This window comes from Callithrix jacchus, chromosome 5, assembly GCF_049354715.1.
Source record: "Callithrix jacchus isolate 240 chromosome 5, calJac240_pri, whole genome shotgun sequence".
NCBI lineage: Eukaryota > Metazoa > Chordata > Mammalia > Primates > Cebidae > Callithrix > Callithrix jacchus.
Genome location: NC_133506.1, coordinates 11,289,677 through 11,312,092, shown reverse-complemented (window position 1 = coordinate 11,312,092; position 22,416 = coordinate 11,289,677). Strand labels below are relative to the sequence as shown.

Here is a 22,416-nt window from a genome sequence, read left to right as displayed (position 1 = left end):
GGGGAAGAATAATTTGGTGTCCTTATCTTGTGCTTGATTATCAATGCTGGAGAAAAAGATCTGTAAGAGTGTTTATGGAGTACACTTTTCTTGATGATCTCCCTTTCCTCTGTGGTGATTTACTTAAATATCCATATTAAGTATAGCCTCAAGGTAGGGTAGGCAGTGTGAGAGTCTAGAAGCCTTTAGTTACAAAGGAATCTAACCAGTGAACATAATTCTTGTTATTAGACTGCCACAAGGAAGAAGTTAACTTGCCCTACAAGTATATCAGGGTACAAAAAAATTCAATGATGTGCCTAAATAGTTATAAAGATTTACGCCAATCAGAATCTGACAGCAGCTTCAGGTAGAGGTGCATGCCTAATGTTAATCAGTGTAGATTCCATTTACTGCATTCTTTTGATCACTGAAATAAAAGCTATAAAAGAGTTTTTTGAAAAATGTCATTAGCACCATCAAATAGATTTACAACTGTAGTGTTGATTTACAAAAATAACCTAAGTGTGTAACAATAGGTTACATATGCTAGTGTTCATTCATAGCTGGAATGCTACGCAATCATTAAAAAGCATGCTGGCAATGATACTTACCGATATGGCCAAATTCTCACTACTTGATGCCAGGTAAAACAGCAGGAGATGCCAGATATACAGTCTACACAGTCTGATGCCAGTTTTATATAATACATTTTAAAAAAGAAAACTACATGCGCCTAGAGAAAAGACTGGAAGGAAATGCAGCAAAATGTTACCTGTGCATCTCTCCAGGTGATGTGAAAAGCGTTTTTTTAACTTCCTGAATTTTTCAGTCTCCGAAAAAAAAAAAAAGGTGGGTTATTTTTACCTTAATTAAAAAACAAAAACAAAAACAAAAAAACCCTGGTGGTTATTCTTTTAGAGCCGCAAGTCGCTGTCCACCGGGCCCAGTGGCGATGCACCGCGTCCCGCCCGCGTCGCTGCCGGGTCGCCGGAGGCCGCAGCACTGGCCGGTCCTGCAGACCGCAGCGCCCCCCAACGGCAGGTCCGGGCGGCGGGAAGCTTGTGGGCGCGGAGAGCGGGGAGGCGGCGCCGGGCGTCCCCACGCTTCCCGCGAGATCCCGCTCTGCCCGCTCCGCCCCGCTCGCCTCGCTCCCAGCTCCCAGCGCCGCGGCACTTCCTGCCTTCAGCGCCCGCGCCGCCCGCCGTCGCCTGCGCCCGCCGCCCGCCGCCCGCCGCCCGACGCCGCGCCCACCGGCGCCCCCGGAGGTGCCCCCGGCCCGGCCGGGTCGTCGCCCCGCCGCCGCGCCCGCGAGCCGCTTTGTTTCGGGCGGGGCGCGCGGGAGAGGCCGCCAGGTGCCCCCCGCCACGGGCCCGGGCCCCCCGCCCCGGGGCGGCGGCGGGCCCCGGGGCGGGGGGCGCGCCAGGATGGGCCCCAAGCGGCGACAGCTGACGTTCCGGGAGAAGTCGCGGATCATCCAGGAGGTGGAGGAGAATCCGGACCTGCGCAAGGGCGAGATCGCGCGGCGCTTCAACATCCCGCCGTCCACGTTGAGCACGATCCTGAAGAACAAGCGCGCCATCCTGGCGTCGGAGCGCAAGTACGGGGTGGCCTCCACCTGCCGCAAGACCAACAAGCTGTCCCCCTACGACAAGCTCGAGGGATTGCTCATCGCCTGGTTCCAGCAGATCCGCGCTGCCGGCCTGCCGGTCAAGGGCATCATCCTCAAGGAGAAGGCGCTGCGCATAGCCGAGGAGCTGGGCATGGACGACTTCACCGCCTCCAACGGCTGGCTGGACCGCTTCCGCCGGCGCCACGGCGTGGTGTCCTGCAGCGGCGTGGCCCGCGCCCGCTCGCGAAACGCTGCCCCCCGCACCCCGGCGGCGCCTGCCAGCCCGGCCGCGGTGCCCTCGGAGGGCAGCGGCGGGAGCACGACTGGCTGGCGCGCTCGGGAGGAGCAGCCGCCTTCGGTGGCCGAGGGCTATGCCTCGCAGGACGTGTTCAGCGCCACAGAGACCAGTCTGTGGTACGACTTCCTGCCCGACCAGGCCTCGGGGCTGTTCGGAGGAGACGGACGGCCGCGTCAAGCCACCCAGCGCCTGAGCGTGCTGCTGTGCGCCAACGCCGACGGCAGCGAAAAGCTGCCCCCGCTGGTGGCGGGCAAGTCGGCCAAGCCCCGCGCAGGCCAAGCAGGCCTGCCCTGCGACTACACCGCCAACTCCAAGGGTGGTGTCACCACCCAGGCCCTGGCCAAGTACTTGAAGGCCCTGGACACCCGAATGGCTGCAGAGTCTCGCCGGGTCCTACTGCTCGCCGGCCGCTTGGCTGCCCAGTCCTTGGACACCTCGGGCCTGCGGCATGTGCAGCTGGCCTTCTTCCCTCCGGGCACCGTGCATCCGCTGGAGAGGGGAGTGGTCCAGCAGGTGAAGGGCCACTACCGCCAGGCCATGCTGCTCAAGGCCATGGCCGCCCTAGAGGGCCAGGATCGCTCAGGCCTGCAGCTGGGTCTCACGGAGGCCTTGCACTTTGTAGCTGCCGCTTGGCAGGCAGTGGAGCCTTCGGACATAGCCGCCTGCTTTCGAGAGGCTGGCTTTGGGGGTGGCCCTAATGCCACCATCACCACTTCCCTCAAGAGTGAGGGGGAGGAAGAGGAAGAGGAGGAGGAAGAAGAAGAGGAAGAGGAGGGTGAAGGAGAGGAAGAGGAGGAGGAAGGAGAGGAGGAGGAGGAGGAAGCGGGGGAAGGAGAAGAATTGGGGGAGGAAGAGGAGGTGGAGGAGGAGGGTGATGTTGAGGACAGTGATGAAGAAGAGGAGGAAGAGGAAGAGAGCTCCTCCGAGGGCTTGGAAGCTGAGGACTGGGCCCAGGGAGTAGTGGAGGCTGGTGGCAGCTTCGGGGGTTATGGTGCCCAGGAGGAGGCCCAGTGCCCTACTTTGCATTTCCTGGAAGGTGGGGAGGACTCTGAGTCGGACAGTGAGGAAGAAGAGGATGATGAGGAAGAGGATGATGAAGACGAAGACGATGATGATGATGATGATGAGGATGGTGATGAGGTGCCTGTACCCAGTTTTGGGGAGGCCATGGCTTACTTCGCCATGGTCAAGAGGTACCTGACCTCCTTCCCCATTGATGAGCGAGTGCAGAGCCACATCCTCCACTTGGAACATGATCTGGTCCATGTGACCAGGAAGAACCATGCCAGGCAGGCAGGAGTTCGGGGTCTTGGACATCAAAGCTGAGTCACTGGACCTAGCCGTGCCCCCAACCTAGATTTGTAGCAGCACCCCAGGGCAGAGGACTCTCTGGGCACCCACTGTGCATGGAGCTAGAGTGCGGAGCCCCAGATCCTTTAGTAATGCTTCCCCTGGCCCTGCGACAGGCCTGGTCTTGGCCGGTCCCGGGGCTAAGGTCAGCCTCACTGCCTGCTTATTGCCTCTTTCTCAGAATCCTCTTTCCTCTCCATTTGGCCCTGGGCTCGGGACCAGGTGGGGTGGGTGGGGAGCTGTCCGGTGCTACCACACCGTGCCCTCAGTGGACTAACCACAGCAGCAGCCAGGAAGGGGCCCTGGAGGTTCCCTGCCGGAGAGTGCCTCTCCCCTCTGCCATCCACGACAGGTCTTAGATGGGGGGGGGACCCCAAAGCCATTCTGGGAAGGGCTCCAGAGGAAGGTCCAGCCTAGGCCCCCTGCAAGGCTGGCAGCCCCCACCCCCACCCCTGGGCCACCTCGAGAAGCACAGTTTAACTCACTGCAGGCCCCTAAGCCTGCCTCTGCCTGCTTTCCACCTCCCCAGCCCCTTTTTCTGGCCCTGTCCATGTGACTTTTGGCCCTTGGTTTTCTCTCCAGATTGGATGTTTCCAAGAGCCCCCCCCCCCCCATGGGAGTGACAATGGGCGCTTCCCTCATGGGCAGCTGCAGGCCCCATTCCTCTCCTCCCTCTCTGGCAGGGCCCCATCCTGGGCAGAGGGGCCTGGGGCTGGGCCCAGAGTCCAGCCATCCAGCTGCTCCTTTCCCAGTTTGATTTCAATAAATCTGTCCACTCCCCTTTTGTGGGGGTGAACATTTTAACAGCCAAAGGTGCATCCTTCATGGTCTGGGCTTGCGTCTGTCTTGGGGGACATATTCGTCCTGGCTCCCTTTGGTCCTTGCTCTGGTGGGACATAGAAGCAAGTGTTGAGAGGGTGGCCCTGACCAGGAAGGGGCAGGAGTAGCTTTCCACATTCATATTAAAATGTGATCTAGGCTTGGGCAGGAAAGTAACTTCCGTGTGCCTTACTTAGGTGAGTTCAAGGCTGCTTAACCTTGGATTGCTTTGGTGTTAGAAGCTTGCGGTCACTTGGCTTTGGCAGGAGGGAGGCAGCCAGCAGTCTGGAGGCAAATCAATATGCACATGGGGACTAGGCCTACCAAGGCCAGTTTGAAGGCCTTTGCAGGATTGGGGCCAGGACAGAAGGAAAGGAGTGTTGGGGCAGCTTCTGGAGTCTAGACTGACGGTTGGAGGGGCATATGGGGCACCCTTTGGTGCCTTATTTGGGAAGCCCTTTTAGGCCTTTAAGTGATCAGCATCTCCAAGCCTGGTGGCCACCCTGGGCACAGTGGCAGGAGGAAGGTGAAGTTGCTAGGAACAGATTGCACCCCCAAGAGGCAGAGGATGAGTTGGTAACTCCCTGTGCAGTGTTTTCCAGGCGCCCCCCAGTACAAGGGTGAGGACAAGTCCCTTTGCTGGTCATACGCATTTTTTCCTTTCAGAGCCAGCCCCTCCCTCTCTACCCCTCCCTCACAGGGGAGGGCCTGGGCTTGAAGAGGGCTGGCAGCTCTGGGCCCCAAACCGGTTTTCCCACCTCACCTGAGGCTGGCACATCACTTCTGTGTTTCCTTCCCAACCCTGGCTCACCATCACTACTGAGTTTCTCTCCAACACTGGAATGTTAACGAGGGAGTATCCAGTTCATCTTTTGTCCCTCGCCGGCCCTGGATATGGCCCCTTATGGAAAATCAAGGCCACTATATACGACTTTAAAACAAGAAATGGGGGTGACTTCCATTCTCATCCTGCATTTCTGGCATTCAGGAATACCCTCCAGGCCTTGAGAGCTTTGAAGTGACAACAAAAGTAGTTGGGATTCCCCTTGCCATCATCTTCCCGCCCCAAATCTGAGCCCTGGAGTTGGAGACCAGAGAGCCAAAGGGAAGGCCGACCTGCTCTGGAGTGAGCAGGAGGGAGCGATGCCTGCTTCCTCAGGAGCTCCCAGTTAACCCAGCTCCCTCAGCGCAGGTACCAACAAGACGAAGTACTTCCATTGTCTCCAGCCAAAAAGAACACCTCTTGCTGGAACTGAGACTGTCTCATTAATGATAGTACTAGCTGATACTAATAGGGTCCCTGCTCTGTGCTATAATGCTTTAGATGCCCACCAAGCCCCTGAGGTAGGTAAAGCCATGGGAAACCAGGCAGAGAGGTCTGGTCAGGTGCCCAAGACCACATGGTTAGTCAAGCTTTCTTCCCATCCTGACTCTAGAAGTACCTCTTCACTAAGGAGGGAGCCATATTCCTATTCTTAACCCTCCTAAGGGTAGTGCTGTTTTGAAATGGAACTGGGTACTGAAATGAATTTTTTTTTTTGAGATGGAGTCCCGCTCTGTCACCAAGACTTGAGTGCAATGGTGTGATCTCAGCTCACTGCAACTTCTGTGACTCCTGGGTTCAGGCAATTGTCTTGCCTCAGCCTCCTAAGTAGTTGGGATTACAGGCGACTGCCAGTATGCCCAACTAATTTTATGTATTTTTAGTAGAGAGGGGGTTTCACCATGTTGGCCAGGCTGGTCTCAAACTCCTGACCTCAGGGCATCCACCCGCCATGGCCTCCCAAAGTGCTGGGATTACAGGTGTGAGCCACCGCGCCCAGACTGAATTTCTAATCCATGGAAGAATAGCTCTTTGGAGGGAGATGAGGGGTGTGGAAGTGTCTATAGAAGCTCTTGCTGCTTCTATACCTAAAATCAACTCCATTTCCCCATTTCCCATACAAACAGGTTTTCTCTAAATAGTAACATTTTTCCCATTTGTGAAGTTCTTTCCCATTACCCAGTTGGGACAAATAAGTGAGAACCATTGTCACTTCACAAAGAAGGAAATAGAGTTAAGAAGTTAAATGACCTGCCCAAAGTATTGGCCTTGAACTCTGGTGTTCTCCATGGGAGTCTGGGTTACCTATTAAATACTCCACCAGGACACTGCTGAGAAGGGTGAGTGGCAGTGGCCCCATGATCATTGGAGAGGGACGAAGCAGGAAATAGTTGTACCACACAATCCATTTGGGTGGCATATTATCAACAATGGACCTCCAGATAAAGCTGACAAACATTGGGGAGCTCCCTTTATTTTGGACTAACAGCTAGAGACAGCCCAGAAGGGGAATCCCCACCCTAGGGGGTGCCGATGCAGGAATTCTGGGGGTCTAGTGGGCTTTGGCTGGTCCCAGAGCGGGTCAGTGGCTGGTCAGCAGGTGGCGTGGGCACAGAAGTGATGCTTTCTTGGGGAGAAAGAGAAGGCCAACCGCCTTTTCAAAGCTCGGGCCTGAAAGGAGGTAGCGGGGAGAGGATAAAACTACAAATCCCATAAGTCTTTGCTCCCAGGCGAGTCGGGGACGGTTTCCATGGTTTCAGAAAACAATATGGCCGCTCCCAGTTGGGACGTGAGTCTCTGGATTAGGCAGGCAGAGGCAGTTATGGGTTCCTACAGAGGCGAGAGAGAAAGCGCTTGAAGGGTCGTGAGGCTGTGGCTGGACGCGGCACCGCTGGACGGCCAGCCCTTGAGGACGCCAATGGAGAGCAGCGTGGATGAGGCGGCGCTGCACCAGCTGTACCTGTGGGTAGACAACATCCCTCTGTCCCGGCCCAAGCGAAACCTCTCCAGGGACTTTAGTGATGGAGGTGTGTGCCCCTGTGTGTGTGCATTTTCTGTCCTGTATGTTTGTGTGTAATGGGTCTTTGTGCAAACTCTTTGTGTTTGTGTGCGTGTGGAAGTGGGGAGGAATCTATCTCCTGAGACTTCAAATTGTAGACGTGTGTGCTTATGTGTTTTCTATTTGCATTTGTGTGTGAACAATGTGTGTCCATATGTATGTCTACATGTCCTATCCTGTGTGCATGCGCGGGGTTGTGCCCGCAGCTCTCTGCAGGGACGTTAATGACTAAGATATATGTCTGCATATATATATATATTTGTGCATTTCTGTATGTCCTCACTCATTGCTATGTGTTCTGTGTTCATCTTGTGGGAGTCCAAGCATGTGTATGTTCATATGTGTGTTGACATGTTTAGTCCTGTATTGAGGGGTCTTGTGTGCATGTTTCTTTGTGATTGTATAGGTGTTTGTGTTTCTAGGAATGTCTCCTGGGGTCTCAATGACGAAATACTCCTCTGTCTTCTTCTCATGTCAAGTACTTCTATGCATCTCTGTGTGTGTATATTTGGGGAGGCTATGTGCATATGTGGCTTTTTGTGCTTCTGTTTATGTGTGTTCTACATGTGTGCCTATGTGTGTCTAGCATGTGTTTTTTCTATGTGTCTACACATTCTCCCTACGTCTCTATGTGTAGGGGATCTTATCACATGTCTCTGCTTGTGTGAGTCTTTGACTTTCCCGGAACTTTGGTGTTGGTGTGTGTGTGTGTGTGTGTGTGTGTGTGTGTATGTGTGTGTGCATGCACACGAGCATGCATCCATGTGAATTCCCTGGGCTCTTGAAAGCCTCTCTTGGAGACTTATTCTCTCTCTCTCTCTCTTTTTTTTTTTTGAGACAGAGTCTCGCTCTTATCACCCAGGCTGGAGTGCAGTGGTGCAATCTCAGCTCACTGCAACCTCCGCCTCCCAGGTTAAAGGGTTAAAGCAATTCTCCTGCCTCAGCCACCTGAGTAGCTGGTATTACATGCACCACCATGCCTGGCTAATTTTTCTATTTTTAGTAGAGACAGGGTTTCACCATATTGTTCAGGCTGGTCTCAAACTCCTCAGGTAATTTACCTGCCTCGGCCTCCCAAAGTATAGGGATTACAGGCATGAGCCACCGCACCTGGCTGATTCATTCTCAATTAGAGGACCAGAGACTCAGTATTCCCATTTCTAAATTAATGGAGGAGGGATGCAGCTTCTCTGAGGTATGCTGGAGACTTAGTCTCCTCTACCTATCACTAATCTCAATGTCTTTGTCTCCCTCCCTATCATCCTTCCCCTTTCTGCATCTCCACCTCTACACTGGGTTCCACCACTCTGCCATGCCCGATTCTCCCACCCCCACCTTCTCTCCCCTTCTCTTTCCTTGCCCATGCCCCCACCTTCCATGTCTGCTCCCCACTCCCTCAGTCCTAGTTGCGGAGGTCATCAAGTTTTACTTCCCCAAGATGGTGGAGATGCACAATTATGTCCCTGCCAACTCTATCCAGCAGAAGCTCAGCAACTGGGGTCATCTGAACAGGTAGCAGAATACCTGGATGCAGGCTTGGGAATATCTAGCCCCCACCCTAGGTTCCCAGGAAGGACTACCCCAGCCCCATCATCTCCTATGGTCTTGGTTGCCCAAGCTGAGATTGTATTGATGGCAGGGTGGGGGAGGTTAACACAGACAGAATCCATCTGATTACACAATTAAGAGACTCTTCTGGCCAGGCGCATTGGCTCACACCTGTAATCCCAGCATTTTGGGAGGCTGAGGCAGGTGGATCACCTGAGGTCAGGAGTTTGAGACCAGCCTAACCAACATGGAGAAACCCCATCTCTACTGAAGATGCAAAATAAGCTAGGCATGGTGGTACATGCCTATAATCCCAGCTACTCGGGAGGCTGAGGCAGAAGAATTGCTTGAACCTGGGTGGCGGAGGTTGTGGTGAGCTGAGGTTCTGCCATTTACTCCAGCCTGGGCAACAAGAGTGAAACTCTGTCTCAAAAAAACACAAAACAAAAAACAAAACAAAAAAAGAGAGAGAGAGATTTCTATTTGGGGAGGCAAGGAAGGAACTTCGGGACACCCACACAAGGAAGTTCAGATGCATGCCCTTCCACTCCCCCAGGGCTGTGAACTCAGGACTGCCACCACCATGCCCCCTTCCATCTCCCCCACCCCTCACTTCATTTCCCCAGGACCCAATCCGCTATCCCTGTGTCTACCCCTCAGGAAGGTACTGAACAAGCTGAACTTTTCAGTACCGGATGACGTGATGCGCAAGATCGCTCAGTGCGTCCCTGGAGTGGTGGAGCTGGTGCTCATCCCGCTGAGGCAGCGCTTGGAGGAGCAGCAGAGGCACAGGAAGCTGGGCGTGGGCTCCTTACAGGTGCCACCCCACTCGAGCTTCTCCCACTGCTCCGGGGGCTGAGTGGGGGGCACTCCCCAGACATCAGAAAGCCGGACCTGGGTGCCTGGGTGCCTGGGCGATAAGTGTGGGGGAGGGGTGCTTGGCTAATAGAGCCTGGCCTGGGGGCCTGTGGAAAGGACAGAGGTCTCCTTGGGGATGATTGAGGCCAGGCTCACGGTGGGGTTCTTTCAGGAGATGGCTCCCCAGGATGGCAGTGGCTACATGGATGTGGGTAAGGTGGCCTTTCCCATTTCTCCTTCCCTGGTGGAGCTTTCCTTCTGTCCTTCTTCCTGTTGCTTGTGAGAGTGGAACTGGGGAGGGGAAAGCAGGAGAATGAGACTCCAGCACAGTCACTCCTCCATTTGCCTCGTCTCAGGTTTATCACAGAAAGCTCGAGGTGAAGGTGCCCTGGACCCCCAGGGAGGGGGTCAGCTCAGGTAAAGAAGCTGGAGTTCCCGACTTCATCAAGCTGCACACAGGCTGGGGTTGGAGGGCAGGGGCAGGCTGAGCCTGAGACAGTGGGGAGGCAGAAACCGGGCTAGAGGGCAGAAGGGAAGGTCTGGTCGAGGGCACTGGAAGGTGAGTATAGGGCCCGAAGTCCAGGCCTTGGCTAAGCTGCTTCCCACCCCAGAGGGGACCCTCCGCCCGCGGGTCGGCCTCCAGCGTATAACCAGGCGTTGCAGGGCGACCCAAGGTTCGTCCTCCAGATCGCTGAAAAGGAGCAGGAGCTATTGGCCTTGCAGGAGACCGTGCAGGTGAGGGGTCTGGGAAGGCTGCAGATGGGGTCTCACGGCCAGCAGAGGCTGAGCAGGAGGGAGCAGGCCGCCGGACTTGACCCCTGCGCGGCGCGGTTTAGGTCCTGCAGATGAAGGTGAAGCGCCTGGAGCACCTGCTCGAGCTCAAGAACGTGCGCATCGCAGACCTCTCCCAGCGGCTCCAGCAGGCGGAGCGTAAGCAGCGATGAGCTGTGGCCCGGGCCGCGCGGGGACGCCCCGGTACCCTCCAGAGCCCCGATGCCGCGCCCGACCCACCCACCGACGGAGGGACGTTTGGGAGGGTGGAGCCCGCTGCTCGCACGAGCCTCTTGGAGCCCGAGTGCCCTCCTTCCTTGGGATGGGTGAGCGTGGGAGAATGTGGAACAGGGAGCCGTAGGAGCCCAAGGCCCGGGGCTGAGTCGCCTCCTCCCACTCCATCCGGGTCAGGAAAATGGACTGCCTTCCAGAGCCCAAAAGCCACGTGCAGAGACCTGGCCTTCCTCCCAAAGCAGTGTCCAACACCTCGGGCCGGCCTTGCAGCTTGTGGCGCTGGGCCTTAGGAGGCAGTCCCTGGCTCGGTCCACACTCCCAGAATCAGGTCCCTGTTCAGCTCCGAGGACTGCGGTGTCTCCATCCAGGATAGTTCTCCTCTGCCAAGGGGGAATCTGCCGCGGGCCGCTGAGGGGCTCCCCTGCTCTTCCTGGGAGCTTACCTGGACCCAGCTTGGCGACGGAGACCGCAGCAGCTGGAGAGGAAGGGGTGAGAAGTGGGATCGCCAGGAGTAGGGAGGACATCGACTTGCCTGTAGCAATCGCCCCACCCTCCTCGCGCACAGGCTATTGAAGGGAAGGTTTGAAGGATACGGCTCAGGGCTGCCCCATTAAAGTTACTGTTTTGTTCTATTTCCTGTGCCTGCCTTTGCTTTCTGCACAGATCTCTGAGGGGAGGAGTCCCTGCTTCCTTTGTCCTCCATCTCCCCACTCCTGCCTCAAGTGAAACCTTTCTGGACCCCTAGTGGGTTTCATCTTGTGAGTGACTGGGTTCTGTGTGGTCACCGGCTTGTTGCGTTGATGACATCACCAGGGGTCAGGTTTTATGCACAATCACAGTCTAACCCTGGCCTTAGATTGACCCCAAAACCCACCCTAACAGTGTTCTCCAGCCTTGTCCAAACCTGGGCTTTAGATTCTTCCCAAAGGTGGTCATGCACTCACCCTCAACCATGCCCATGGACTGACCCCTAACCCAGCCCTCTGTAGAATTCCCACCCTGCCCAAGGACTGATCCCAACTTCAATGGACTGAGGCCAAGCTTTACTCCCAACCCTGGCCAACACACTACAGCTATGATGTGACCCCAACTTTATTCTGACTACCAGTAATGTGGAACATTTGTAAATCCTGAGATCCAGCCAGGATGGGTCAGGCCTGTAACCCCAGCACTTTAGGAGGTCAAGACGGGTAGGTCACTTGAGGTCAGGAGTTCAAGACCAGCCTGGCCAGCATAGTGAACCCCATCTCTTAAAAATACAAAAAATTATCTGGGCATGGTGGCTCACACCTGTAATCCCAGCACTTTGGGAGGCTGAGGTGGGTGGATCACAAGGTCAGGAGTTCATGACCAGCCTGGTCAAGATGGTGAAACCCTTTCTCTACTAAAAATACAAAAATTAGCCAGGCATGATGGCAGGCATCTGTAACCCCAGCTGCTTGGGAGTCTGAGGCAGAAGAATTGCTTGAACCCAGGGGGCAGAGATTGCAGTGAGCCGAGATCATGCCACTGCACTCAGCCTGGATGACAGAATGAGACTCCATCTCAAAAAAAAAAAAAAAAAATTAGCCAGGCGTGGTGGTGGGCGCCTGTAGTCCCAGCCACTCGAGAAGCTGAGGCAGGAGAATTGCTTGAAGTGGGGAGGCAGAGGTTACAGTGAGCCAAGATCGTGCTGCTGCACTCCAGTCTGGGCAAAAGAGCAAGATTCTGCCTCAAAACAAAAACAAAACATCCTGAGATCCAACAATTCCATTCCTAGGCATATACCCAACACATACCCAAGGGAAACCTAGGCTTTTTTGTGTTCTGTGTTCTGGGAGACATTTTACAGCAACATTCATAGCAACACTCTTGTTTTGTTTTGTTTTGAGAGAGTCTTGCTCTGTTGTCCAGGCTGGAGTGCAGTAGCATGATCTCAGCTCACTGCAACAGAAGTTGCTGAGAACCCCTCCTGGGTTCAAGCAATTCTCCTGCCTCAGCCTCCTGAGTAGCTGGGCCTATTGCAGATTATGGAGAAATTGTGGTGCTAGAGTAAAGGTCAGTGTGTGTGAAGGGCTAATGGTTAGTTTGGGGCAAGTGGAGGAGAGTCAGGTGGAGCCAGTGTTAACCTACGACCAGGTGGAGTGCATGGATGGAGCTCAGAGCAAGGTCAGGAGTAGTTAGCAATTTTTATTTCATTTATTATTGAATATTTTAAATATTATTGAATTGGACTAAATATAATCCTTGGTTTATGACACTCTCCCCCATTTATCCATAACCAACTCACTTATGAACACCTATAAACCCCCCACCTGCCCCAAGAATGAAATTATTACAAATAACGTACACCTGCCATATGCTTCCTACATCTCTCCCCCTTGCTTTCACTCAGAGGTAACCACCATCCTGACTTCATCCTTTCATTCCTTTTTCCTCCTTGTGGCAGACAGCTCCTAACATGGCTCTCAGTGATCCCTGCCTCCTGGTCATCACCCCATGTGTACCCCTTTCCTTGAATGTAGGCTGGACTTAGTGACTTCCTTCTTTTTATTATTTTATTATTTTTTTGAGACAGAGTCTCACTCTGTCGACCAGGCTGAGGTGCAATGGCATGATCTCGGCTCACTGCAACCTCTGCCTCCCAGGTTCAAGCAATTCTCCTGCCTCAGCCTGCTGAGTAGTTGGGACTACAGCTGTGTGCCACCACACCCAGCTAATTTTTGTATTTTTAGTAGAGACGGGGTTTCACCATATTGGCCAGGCTTGTCTTGACTCCTTACCTTGTGATCCGCCTGCTTCAGCCTACAAAAGGGCTGGGATTACAGGCGTGAGCCACTGTGCCCAGCCATAACTCCCTTCTTTTTTAGAGACAGGGTCTTACTCTGTCGCCCAGGCTGGAGTGGAGTGGCACAATCATGGCTCACTGCAGCCTCGACCTCCAAGGTTCAAGCAGTCTTCCCATCTCAGCCTCCTGAATAGGTGGGATGACAGGTGCATGTCACCATGTCCAGCTAATATATTTTTTGTAGTGATGGAGTCTCACTTTGTTACCCAGGCTGGTCTCCACCTCCTAGGTTCAAGTGAGCCTCCTGCCTTGGCCTCCCAAAGTGCTGGGATTACAGGTGTGAGCTATTGTGCCTGGCTCCTCTCCTCTCTCTGACACTAAATCTGATATTTTCTGGTTCTTTCATTCAGTCATTTATTCCTCTAATATTTATTGAATGTATACTAAATTCCAGGAATACAAAAGTGAGTATAAAACATGGTTTATTTTCTCCAGTGTTCACAACCGTACAGGCAGGCGAGGAAGTCATGCAAGGGGATTTAAACTTTGTTACTTAATGTTGTGGATAGATAGAACATATATCTGATTTTAAAAAGCCATACACATAAAAAGTGAAAAGTCTTCCTGTTCCCAGGACATCTCTGATAGGGAACTTCTATCTTTAGTTGTTATGTATCCTTCCAGAATGACTTTGTGTGACTATAAGCAAACAAGCATATTTGTCTTACTCTTATTTTTGAGATGGAGTCTCACTGTCGCTCTGGCTGGAGTGCAGTTGCACCGTCTAGCCTCACTGCAATCTCTGCCTCCCGGGTTCAAGCGATTCTCCTGTCTCAGCCTCCTTAGTGGCTGGGACTACAGGCGTGCACCACCATGCTCAGCTAACTTTTTTTTTTTTTTTTTTTTGAGACGGAGTTTCGCTCTTGTTACCCAGGCTGGAGTGCAATGTCGCGATCTCGGCTCACCGTTCCTCTGCCTCCTGGGTTCAGGCAATTCTCCTGCCTCAGCCTCCTGAGTAGCTGGGATTACAGGCACACGCCGCCGTGCCCAGCTAATTTTTTTGTATTTTTAGTAGAGATGGGGTTTCACCATGTTGACCAGGATGATCTCGATCTGTTGACCTCGTGATCCACCCGCCTCGGCCTCCCAAAGTGCTGGGATTACAGGCTTGAGCCACCACGCCCGGCCCGCTCAGCTAATTTTTATATGTTTAGTAGAGATGGGTTTTGTTATGTTGGTCAGGGAGGTCTCGAACACCTGAGCTCAAGTGATCTGCCCGCCTCGGCCTCCCAAATTGCTGGGAGCACAGGCATGAATCACTGTGCCTGGCTAAGGTTAACATTTAAATCAGCAGATGAGGCTGGGCATGGTGGCTCATGCCTGTATTCCCAACACTTTGGGAGGCCGAGGCAGGTGGATCGCTTGAGGCAGGAGTTTGACACCAGCCTGGCCAACATGGCAAAACCCTGTCTCTGCTAAAAATACAAAAATTAGCTGGGTGTGGTGGCACGAGCCCGTAGTCCCAGGTACTTGGGAGGCTGAGGCAGGAGATCATTTGAACTGGGAGGCAGAGGTTGCAGTGAGCCTAGATGCAACTGCACTCCAGCCTGGATGACAGTGAGACTCTGTCTCCAAAATAAATAAATAACAACAGGGTGCGGTGGCTCACACCTGTAATCCTAGCTCTTTGGGAAGCCGAGGTGGGCAGATCACCTGAAGTCAGGGGTTCAAGTCCAGCCTGGCCAACATGGGGAAACCCTATCTCTACTAAAAATACAAAAATTAGCTGAGCATGGTAGCATGCCTGTAATCCTATCTACTCGGAGGCTAAGACAGGAGAACCCGGGAGGCGGAGGTTTCAGTTAACCAAGATCGTGCCACCTCACTCCAGCCTGGACAACAGAGTAAGACACTGTCTCAAAAAAAAAAAAAATTAGTGGGTGTGGTGGCCCATGCCTGTAATCCCAGCTACTCAGGAGGTTGAGGCAGAATTGATTGAACCCAGGAGGTGGAGGTTGCAGTGAGTGGAGATTGCAGCACTGCACTCCAGCCTGGGCAAGTTTTTTTCCATCTCAAAAAACAAAGGAAAAAAGAAAAAAATCAACATGAACGAAACAGATTTCTTTCCCTAATGTGAGTGGGTCACATCCAGTCAGTTGAAGACCTAAACAGAGGCTGGCCCTCCCCAAATAAAAGAGAATTTTTATTGCCTGGTAGCCTTTGAACTGGAACATAATTTTTCTTGCCTTTGGGCTCAAACTAAAACATCAATTCTTCCTGGGTCTCAAATCTTCTGGCCTTTGGGCTGAACCTACACCATTGACCTTTCTGATTCTCAGGCCTTTGGACTCAGACCGGAACCAAACCATTGGCTCTCCTGGGTCTCCAGCTTGCCAGCTCACCCTGCAGCTCTTAGGACGGGTGAGACTCCGTAACTGTGTGAGTCAATTCCTTATAATATGTTAGTCTTTCCTATCCTCCCTCTTTCCCAGTTCTGTTTCTCTGGAGAGTCCTAGTTGATACAAAATCTTTCCTTAGCAGGCTGGGCACAGTGGCTAACGCCTGATATCCTAGCATTTTGGGAGGCTGAGGCGGTTGGATTGCTTGAGGCCAGGAGTTCTGAGACTAGCCTGGATAACATGGCAAAACCGCATATGTACTGAAAACACAAAAAAATTATCCTGGCATGGCGGCTCATGCCTATAATCCTTGCTACTTGGGAGGACATTGAAATCTTCCGGTTTTTTTTTTTTTTTAGAACCATATAAGATTATATTGTCTGTACCACATTTATTAATGGACATTTGAGTTATTTCCAATCTTTTGTTATTACAAGAATGCAATAATAAATAACCTCATGCATTCATAATTTAGTATCATGTGGAAGTATATTCGAATAATAAATCCTAGAACTGGGGGTGCTAGATCAAAGAATATTTGCATCTGTAATCTTTTTTTTTTTCCATCTGTAATCTTTGTTTTTTTTCTCTTTTTTTGTGTGTGTGGATCTGTAATCTTGATAGCTGTTGTGAAATCGTCCTCTAAAGGGCATGGCTCAGAGGAGAGGCAGAAGACTGGTAGTCCGTTGTTCTGCTTTGTTTGGTTTGCATGGCGGAGTGTTTTTTGCAAAATTGCAAATTATTATGTTGATGATGATGTGAAGCCACAGGAACTCTCATCCTCTGCTAATGGGAGTGTAAATAAGTGCAACCATTTTGGAAAACAATTTGCCAGTTTCTTTTAAAATTAAACACATGCCATGGCTGGTTGCAGTGGCTTACACCTGTAATCCTAACACTTTGGGAGGCTGAGGTGGGTGGATCACCTGAGGTTAGGAGTTTGAGACCAACCTGGCCAACATGGTAAAACACTGTCTCTACTAAAAAAAAAATACAAAAATTAGCTGGGCATGATGCCGGGCACCTGTAATCCCAGATACTCTGGAGGCTGAAGCAAGAGAATCGCTTCGACCTGGGAGGTGGAGTTGGCAGTGAGCCGAGATTGCACCACTGCACTCTAGCCCAGTGACAGAGGGAGACTCTGTCTCAAGCAAAACAAAACAACACATGCCTATGCGATTGTATCAGTTAGGGTTTAATCAGACAAGCAGAAGGGATTTGCTACAGGGATCTGGCTTTGGGTAATTGTGAGTGCTGGCTAGGCAGTCTCTGATACAGATGCTGTTTTCATGTCTGTTGCGGGAGCTTAACGTCCATAGGTCAGGCAGCTGGGAAGGGAAGATGGATATAAAGTAGAGGAGAAGTCTGGCTGTGGTGATTCATGACTGTAATCCCAGTACTTTGGGAGGCTGCGGAAGGAGGATTGCTTGAACCCAGGAATTCAAAACCAGCCTGGGCAACACAGTGAGACCCCTGTCTCTAGAAAAAAATTAAAAAAAAATTAGCTGTGTGGTGGTGTGTGCCTGTAGACCCAGCTATTCAGGAGGTTGAGGCTGCAGTGAGCTGTGCTTGCACCACTGCATTCCAGTCTGGGTGACATAGCAAGACCCCTCTCTCAATAAATAAATAAATAATGTAAGGAATAAATGAATGAATAAATAAATAAATACGTAGGAGAGAGAAGGGAGAAGCTAGAATCTATGAGCATAAGCTGGAACCCTTGAGGACAAAGTGGGACTCATGTCAGTTTTCCCCGCCTCCCAACTTGATGACATGGGTGAGCTCCAGAAGTTCTGGCACCCTTTGTCACCTGGCCCAGGAGTCAGAGAAATGAAGGAGGGTCCAGGGAAAGGTGGGGCAGTTGTAGGCCTTGCTGCTACCCCCATATCAATGAGGTGAGCCAACATGTTAGCAATAATGTATAGGGGCTACAAAGCTTTTGCCCTTAGCTTGCAAATAATAGCATTCAATATTGTGGCTGCCTTTCTTCCACTCTTCAAATCTCACGAAAAAATGTCTCTTTATTGTGGTTCACCCTAATTGGAAACATACATGAAGAGGAATTTGGGAAATGTAGTTCACTCTAGCTAAAATGATGCATAATAAAGCCATTATAGCTATACCCCAGCAGTTCCATTCTTAGATATATACTCAGGAGAAACAAACACATGCTTATGTTCATCAAAAGACATGTGCAGGGCTCTTGCCTGTAATCCTAGCACTTTGGGAGGCCAAGGTGGGTGGATCACCTGAGGTCAGGAATTCAAGACCAGCCTGGCCAATGTGGTGAAACCCTATCTCTATTAAAAATAGAAAAAATTAGCCGGGCATCGTGGTGGGCCCTCCTCAGCTACTTGGGAGGCTGAGGCAGGAGAATTACTTGAACTCAGTAAAACAAAAACAAAAACAAAAACATATGAACTAGAGTATATATTAATATTGTGGGAGCTTCAATATTGGCTGTGAGAATCATACATGTTGTTTCATTTATTGAGTAGGCTATTCTTTGTCATTGATATATGTTATTGTTTGACAATAGTGCAATTTATTTATTCATTCTTTTTTTCTCTCTATTTTTTTTTGAGACACAATCTTGCTCTGCTGCCAAGGCTGGAGTGCAGTGTCAAGATCTTGGCTCACTGCAACCTCTACCTCCTGGGTTCAAGCGATTCTCGTGCTTCAGTCTCCTGAATAGCTGGGATTACAGGTACACACCACGACACCCAGCAAATTTTTGTATTTTTAGTAGAGATGGGGTTTCACCATGTTGGCCAGGCTGGTCTTGAACTCCTGACCTCAGGTGATCCACCAGCCTAGGCCTCCTAAAGTGCTGGGATTACAAGTGTGAGCCACCATGCCCAGCCTTATTTATTCGTTCCATTCTATTGTTGATAGACTTCTGGACTGTTTCTTTTTTTCTTTTTTATTGAGACCGAGTTTCACTCTTGTTGCCCAGGCTGGAGTGCAATGGCGTGATTTTGGCTCACTGCAACCTCTACCTCCCAGTTTCAAGCAATTCTCCTGCCTCAGCTTCCCAAGTAACTGGGATTACAGGAGCACACCATTATGCCTGGCAAATGTTTCGTATTTTTAGTAGAAACGGGGTTTCACCAGGTTGGCCAAGATGGTTTTAAACTCCTGACCTCAGGTGATCCACCTGCCTTGGCTTCCCAAAATGCTGGCCTTATAGGCGTGAGCCACCGTGACTTATGGGCTATTTCTGCTTTGGGGCTGTTACAAATGGTGCTGCCATGAATATCTGTATACGTGTCTTCAGGTGTATAATTAAAAGTGGTATTGGCTGGGCATTGTGACTCATGCTTATAGTTCCAGCACTTTGGAAGGCAGAGGCAGTTGGATTGCTTGAGCACAGGAGTTCAAGACCAGGCTGGACGTGTCGAAAAAAAAAAAACCCTCAAAAAAAAAACAAAAATTAGGCGGGTGTGGTGGTGTGCGCCTGTAGTCCTGGCTCCTGGGGAGGCTGAAGTGGGAGGATTGCTGGAGTCCAGAATGCAGAGGTTGTAGTGAGCTGAGATGGCACCTTACACTCCAACCTGGGTGACAGAGTGAGACTCTCAAAAAAAAGAAAGTGGAATTACACATTTCATTTATCATTTTTATTAGGTACTGCCAAGCAGTTTTCCAATGAAGTTAGAGTTGTTGAATTTTTAATTAAAAAGAATAGCTGGCTGGGCACAGTGGCTTGTGCCTCTGGTCTGGTCCCAGCACATTAGGAGGCCAAGGTGGGGTGACCGCTTGAGGCCAAGAGTTTGAGACCAGCCTGGGCAACATAATGAGACCCTGTCTTTAAAAAATAAAAATAAAAAAACTAAGAGAGTACAGAATACCATGTGTTTGGAGCTGTAGCAAGTGTGTGTTTTTTTTTTTTTTTTTAAATCTCACCAGGTTCTCGTGGTGAGCGGATGTTTCCTCTGTGCTCCATCTGTTCTCCTAATCTGGAGTTGCTCCTAATTCCTTCTCATCCTGCCCCATCTCCAGGGAGCCTGGTAGGGGCCTGTTTCCCTTGCAGAGCGATCTAGCTTTGGTAAGGCCGTCTGCACAGGAAGCCCCAGAGCCTGGGCGCCACTTGCGTGATGACACAGACACATTTGGGCAGTGATGGGGCAGCCACGTAACTTCTGTCCTGACTGTCTCCTGACATGAAGAGTCTCATTTTCTCCTGGAGGCTTTCTAGAACCATCTTTGGCCTTCTCTGAGAGCATGTAGTATCCCCAGGCATGGGCAGCTCTGTATTTCAGCTCCACTCAGTGGGCCAGAATGCCCAGTGCCTGGGAGTGTGAGGAACATTTGGCAAGGACAGGAGACCACAGCTCTTTGTGTGTGGTGTCCCTCCTACACTAAACTGTGAGTGTCTTCCACTCCACAGAGCCTCACACGATAACTTACTCATCAGATGCATTCAGTAAATGTTTGCTGAAAGGAGTTGACAATTCGGAAATAACCCCGGGCTGTGCAGTTAGCAGCTAGTTTGTGTTTAAGTGAGCCCACACCAGAGACGGTTTTGAGAAGTTGGCTACAAAGACTTGAAAAAGGCAGGCCTGGGCCAGGCGCAGTGGCTCATGACTGTAATCCCAGCACTTTGGGAAGCTGAGGAAGGCGGATCACTTGAGGCCAGGAGTTGGGACCTGGACAATATGGTGAAACTCTGTCTCTACTAAAAATACAAAAATTAGCCCTGCATGTGGTGGCATGCACCTGTAATCCCAGCTACTCAGGAGGCTGAGGCAGGAGAATCTTTTGAACCCGGGAGGCAGAGTCTGTAGTGAGCGGAAATGGCACCACTGTACTGTCTCAAAAATAAATAATAAATAAATAAAAAGGCAAACCTTATCCAGGTTGAAGAGGGTGTGAATTTTGGCTATGAGAAGAGAGTAGGAAGGGCCTTCCAGGTTGGAAGGTGGGATAAGGACAGGGAGGGGGTCACAAATGTCTGCATAGACCAAGAAGGTAATAAACCATGAGAAATAGCTATTGGTGGGGACTATGGTAAATTGATATACTCTTAAAGAGCCACCCGGCACAGTGGCTCATGCCTGTAATCCCAGCACTTTGGGAGGCCATGGCGGGCGGATCATCTGAGTTCGGGAGTTCAAGACCAGTCTGACCAACATGCAGAAACCCTGTCTGTACTAAAAATACAAAGAATTAGCTGGGTGTGGTACAGCTTCCCTGTAATCTCAGCTACTGGGGAGGCTGAGGCAGGAGAATCTCTTGAACCTGGGAGGTGAAGGTTGTGGTGAGCCGAGATCACACCATTGCACTCCAGCCTGGGCAACAAGAGCAAAACTCCATATCAAAAAAAAAAAAAAAAAAAAAAAAAAAGGTGGAAGGGGTGGCAGCTTGTAATGCCAGGCTGGAATGTGAGCATATGTTGTTAGATCTTCTGATATTTCTTTCTTTCTTTTTTTGAGATGGAGTTTTGCTCTTGTTGCCCAGGCTGGAGTGTGCAATGGTGCGATCTTGGCTCACTGCAACCTCCCCTTTCTGGGTTCAAGCAATTCTCCTGCCTCAGCCTCCCAAATAGGTGGGATTACAGGCATTCGCTACCATGCCCAGCTAATTTTGTATTTTTCCAAAATTTGTAGAGACAGTTTCTCCGTGTTGGTCAGGCTGGTCTCGAACTCCCGACCTCAGGTGATCCACCTGCCTCGGCCTCCCAAAGTTCTGGGATTACAAGCATGAGCCACTGTGCCCAGCAGATCTTCTGATATTTCAAAAGCCAGGAAACCAGATTCCCGATTCCAGAAAGAGGAGGAGCAGGCGGGAGAGGGAAGTGCATCTTTTAAAAAGCCCCATGAGGGCTAAATAAAATACATCTAGAGGCCACTTGGGTCCCACCGTCTGCCAGCTTTAGAGCTTCAAGACAAGGTCTAAAGGTAGTGGGGTGGGAGTGGGTAGAGTTGGCAGGAGTGGGTGGGCTGAGATCAGAATGTGAAAAGCTCTCAACATAAGTGATGTCTCTCAAACGCGAGAGCACACGAATCACTCAATATACTGCTAAAGTTTGTGAAGCGCTATTGGAGACAGTCCCAGAGGGCTTTGGAGAGGGAGGGGGACTCGATGAAAACAATAGCTCAGAAAGATTAATTTGCCAACAATGTACAGACTGGAGATCAGCATACAGGTAAGGGGCCACAGGTGGGCAGACTTGAGGGCTCCTTTAAGGCAGCGATCCCAACCCTGCTGAAGGGAAGCTGGTCTTCAGCAGCCAAGGCCGTCTCTCCTCTAGTTACATTGGAAGGAAGGAGCTGCGTACTCCGGACTGCGTACTGCGGACACTTTGGGGAATCTGTCCCCGCCGGCGAAACCAAGGTGGGGTGTTCGCGAACCGGCGGGCGGAAAGCACAGGCAAGAACCCCCGCAGACCGGAGGGCCACGCCTCTTGCTCCCCAGCTCAACGCAGGCGCCCACATCTCACCCTGCAGAGCCGAACGAGGCGCATCTCGCTGCCATGGTGACCGCCTCCATGGAGAGGCGGAGGCTGCCTTCCCCTGGGGCGCGGCGCAGGCTCTCCCAGCCCCCAGCCCGCGTGCCTTCTTTGTTCTGATGTTTATCCAGGGGCCTGCACGGGGGCGCTTCCTCGGAGACAGGGTATGGGATGGAAGGGAAAGAGGTCCAAACCCTTGGGTCGAGACAGGAGGATGGAGGGTTCCTCAGCTCCTGCCTGGGACTAGCACGGCCCCTACCGATGGCCGAACCGGCGTGGAAGCCCCGGAAGAAAGGCCACCTTCAGGAGCTCCACCCAGCCCCAAGACAAGACCGAAAGCCTTCCCGAGATCGCAGGGCCCAGGGGAGGTGCGTCCCAAGCAAGGGTGGAGGCTGGAGGCGCAATCCCCTAGGCGGAAGGTGGGGCGGGGCGGGGCCTATCCGAGGCCCTC

At 51.6% G+C, this 22,416-nt stretch overlaps 2 protein-coding genes across 4 annotated transcripts; both read left to right on the top strand.

Moving 5' to 3' along the window:
- Positions 1-1,158: 1,158 nt before the first annotated feature.
- CENPB (centromere protein B) lies at positions 1,159-4,051 on the top strand. The gene has a single exon (XM_008995698.4). The coding sequence runs from the start codon at positions 1,407-1,409 to the stop codon at positions 3,213-3,215; it is 1,809 nt and encodes a 602-aa protein (XP_008993946.2). The 5' UTR covers positions 1,159-1,406; the 3' UTR covers positions 3,216-4,051.
- On the top strand, positions 2,761-10,983 carry SPEF1 (sperm flagellar 1). Of its 3 annotated transcripts, XM_035298277.3 has the most exons (8): positions 2,761-6,908; positions 8,341-8,452; positions 9,149-9,305; positions 9,519-9,558; positions 9,703-9,763; positions 9,958-10,081; positions 10,183-10,276; positions 10,720-10,853. In XM_035298277.3, the coding sequence occupies exons 1-8, from the start codon at positions 6,800-6,802 to the stop codon at positions 10,722-10,724; spliced, it is 702 nt and encodes a 233-aa protein (XP_035154168.1). In that variant the 5' UTR covers positions 2,761-6,799; the 3' UTR covers positions 10,725-10,853. The 3 variants fall into 3 exon arrangements, with proteins under 3 accessions (XP_035154168.1, XP_035154167.1, XP_035154169.1); XM_035298276.3 differs by having other exon boundaries at positions 10,183-10,983; XM_035298278.3 differs by having other exon boundaries at positions 6,640-6,843; positions 10,183-10,983.
- Positions 10,984-22,416: the final 11,433 nt, after the last annotated feature.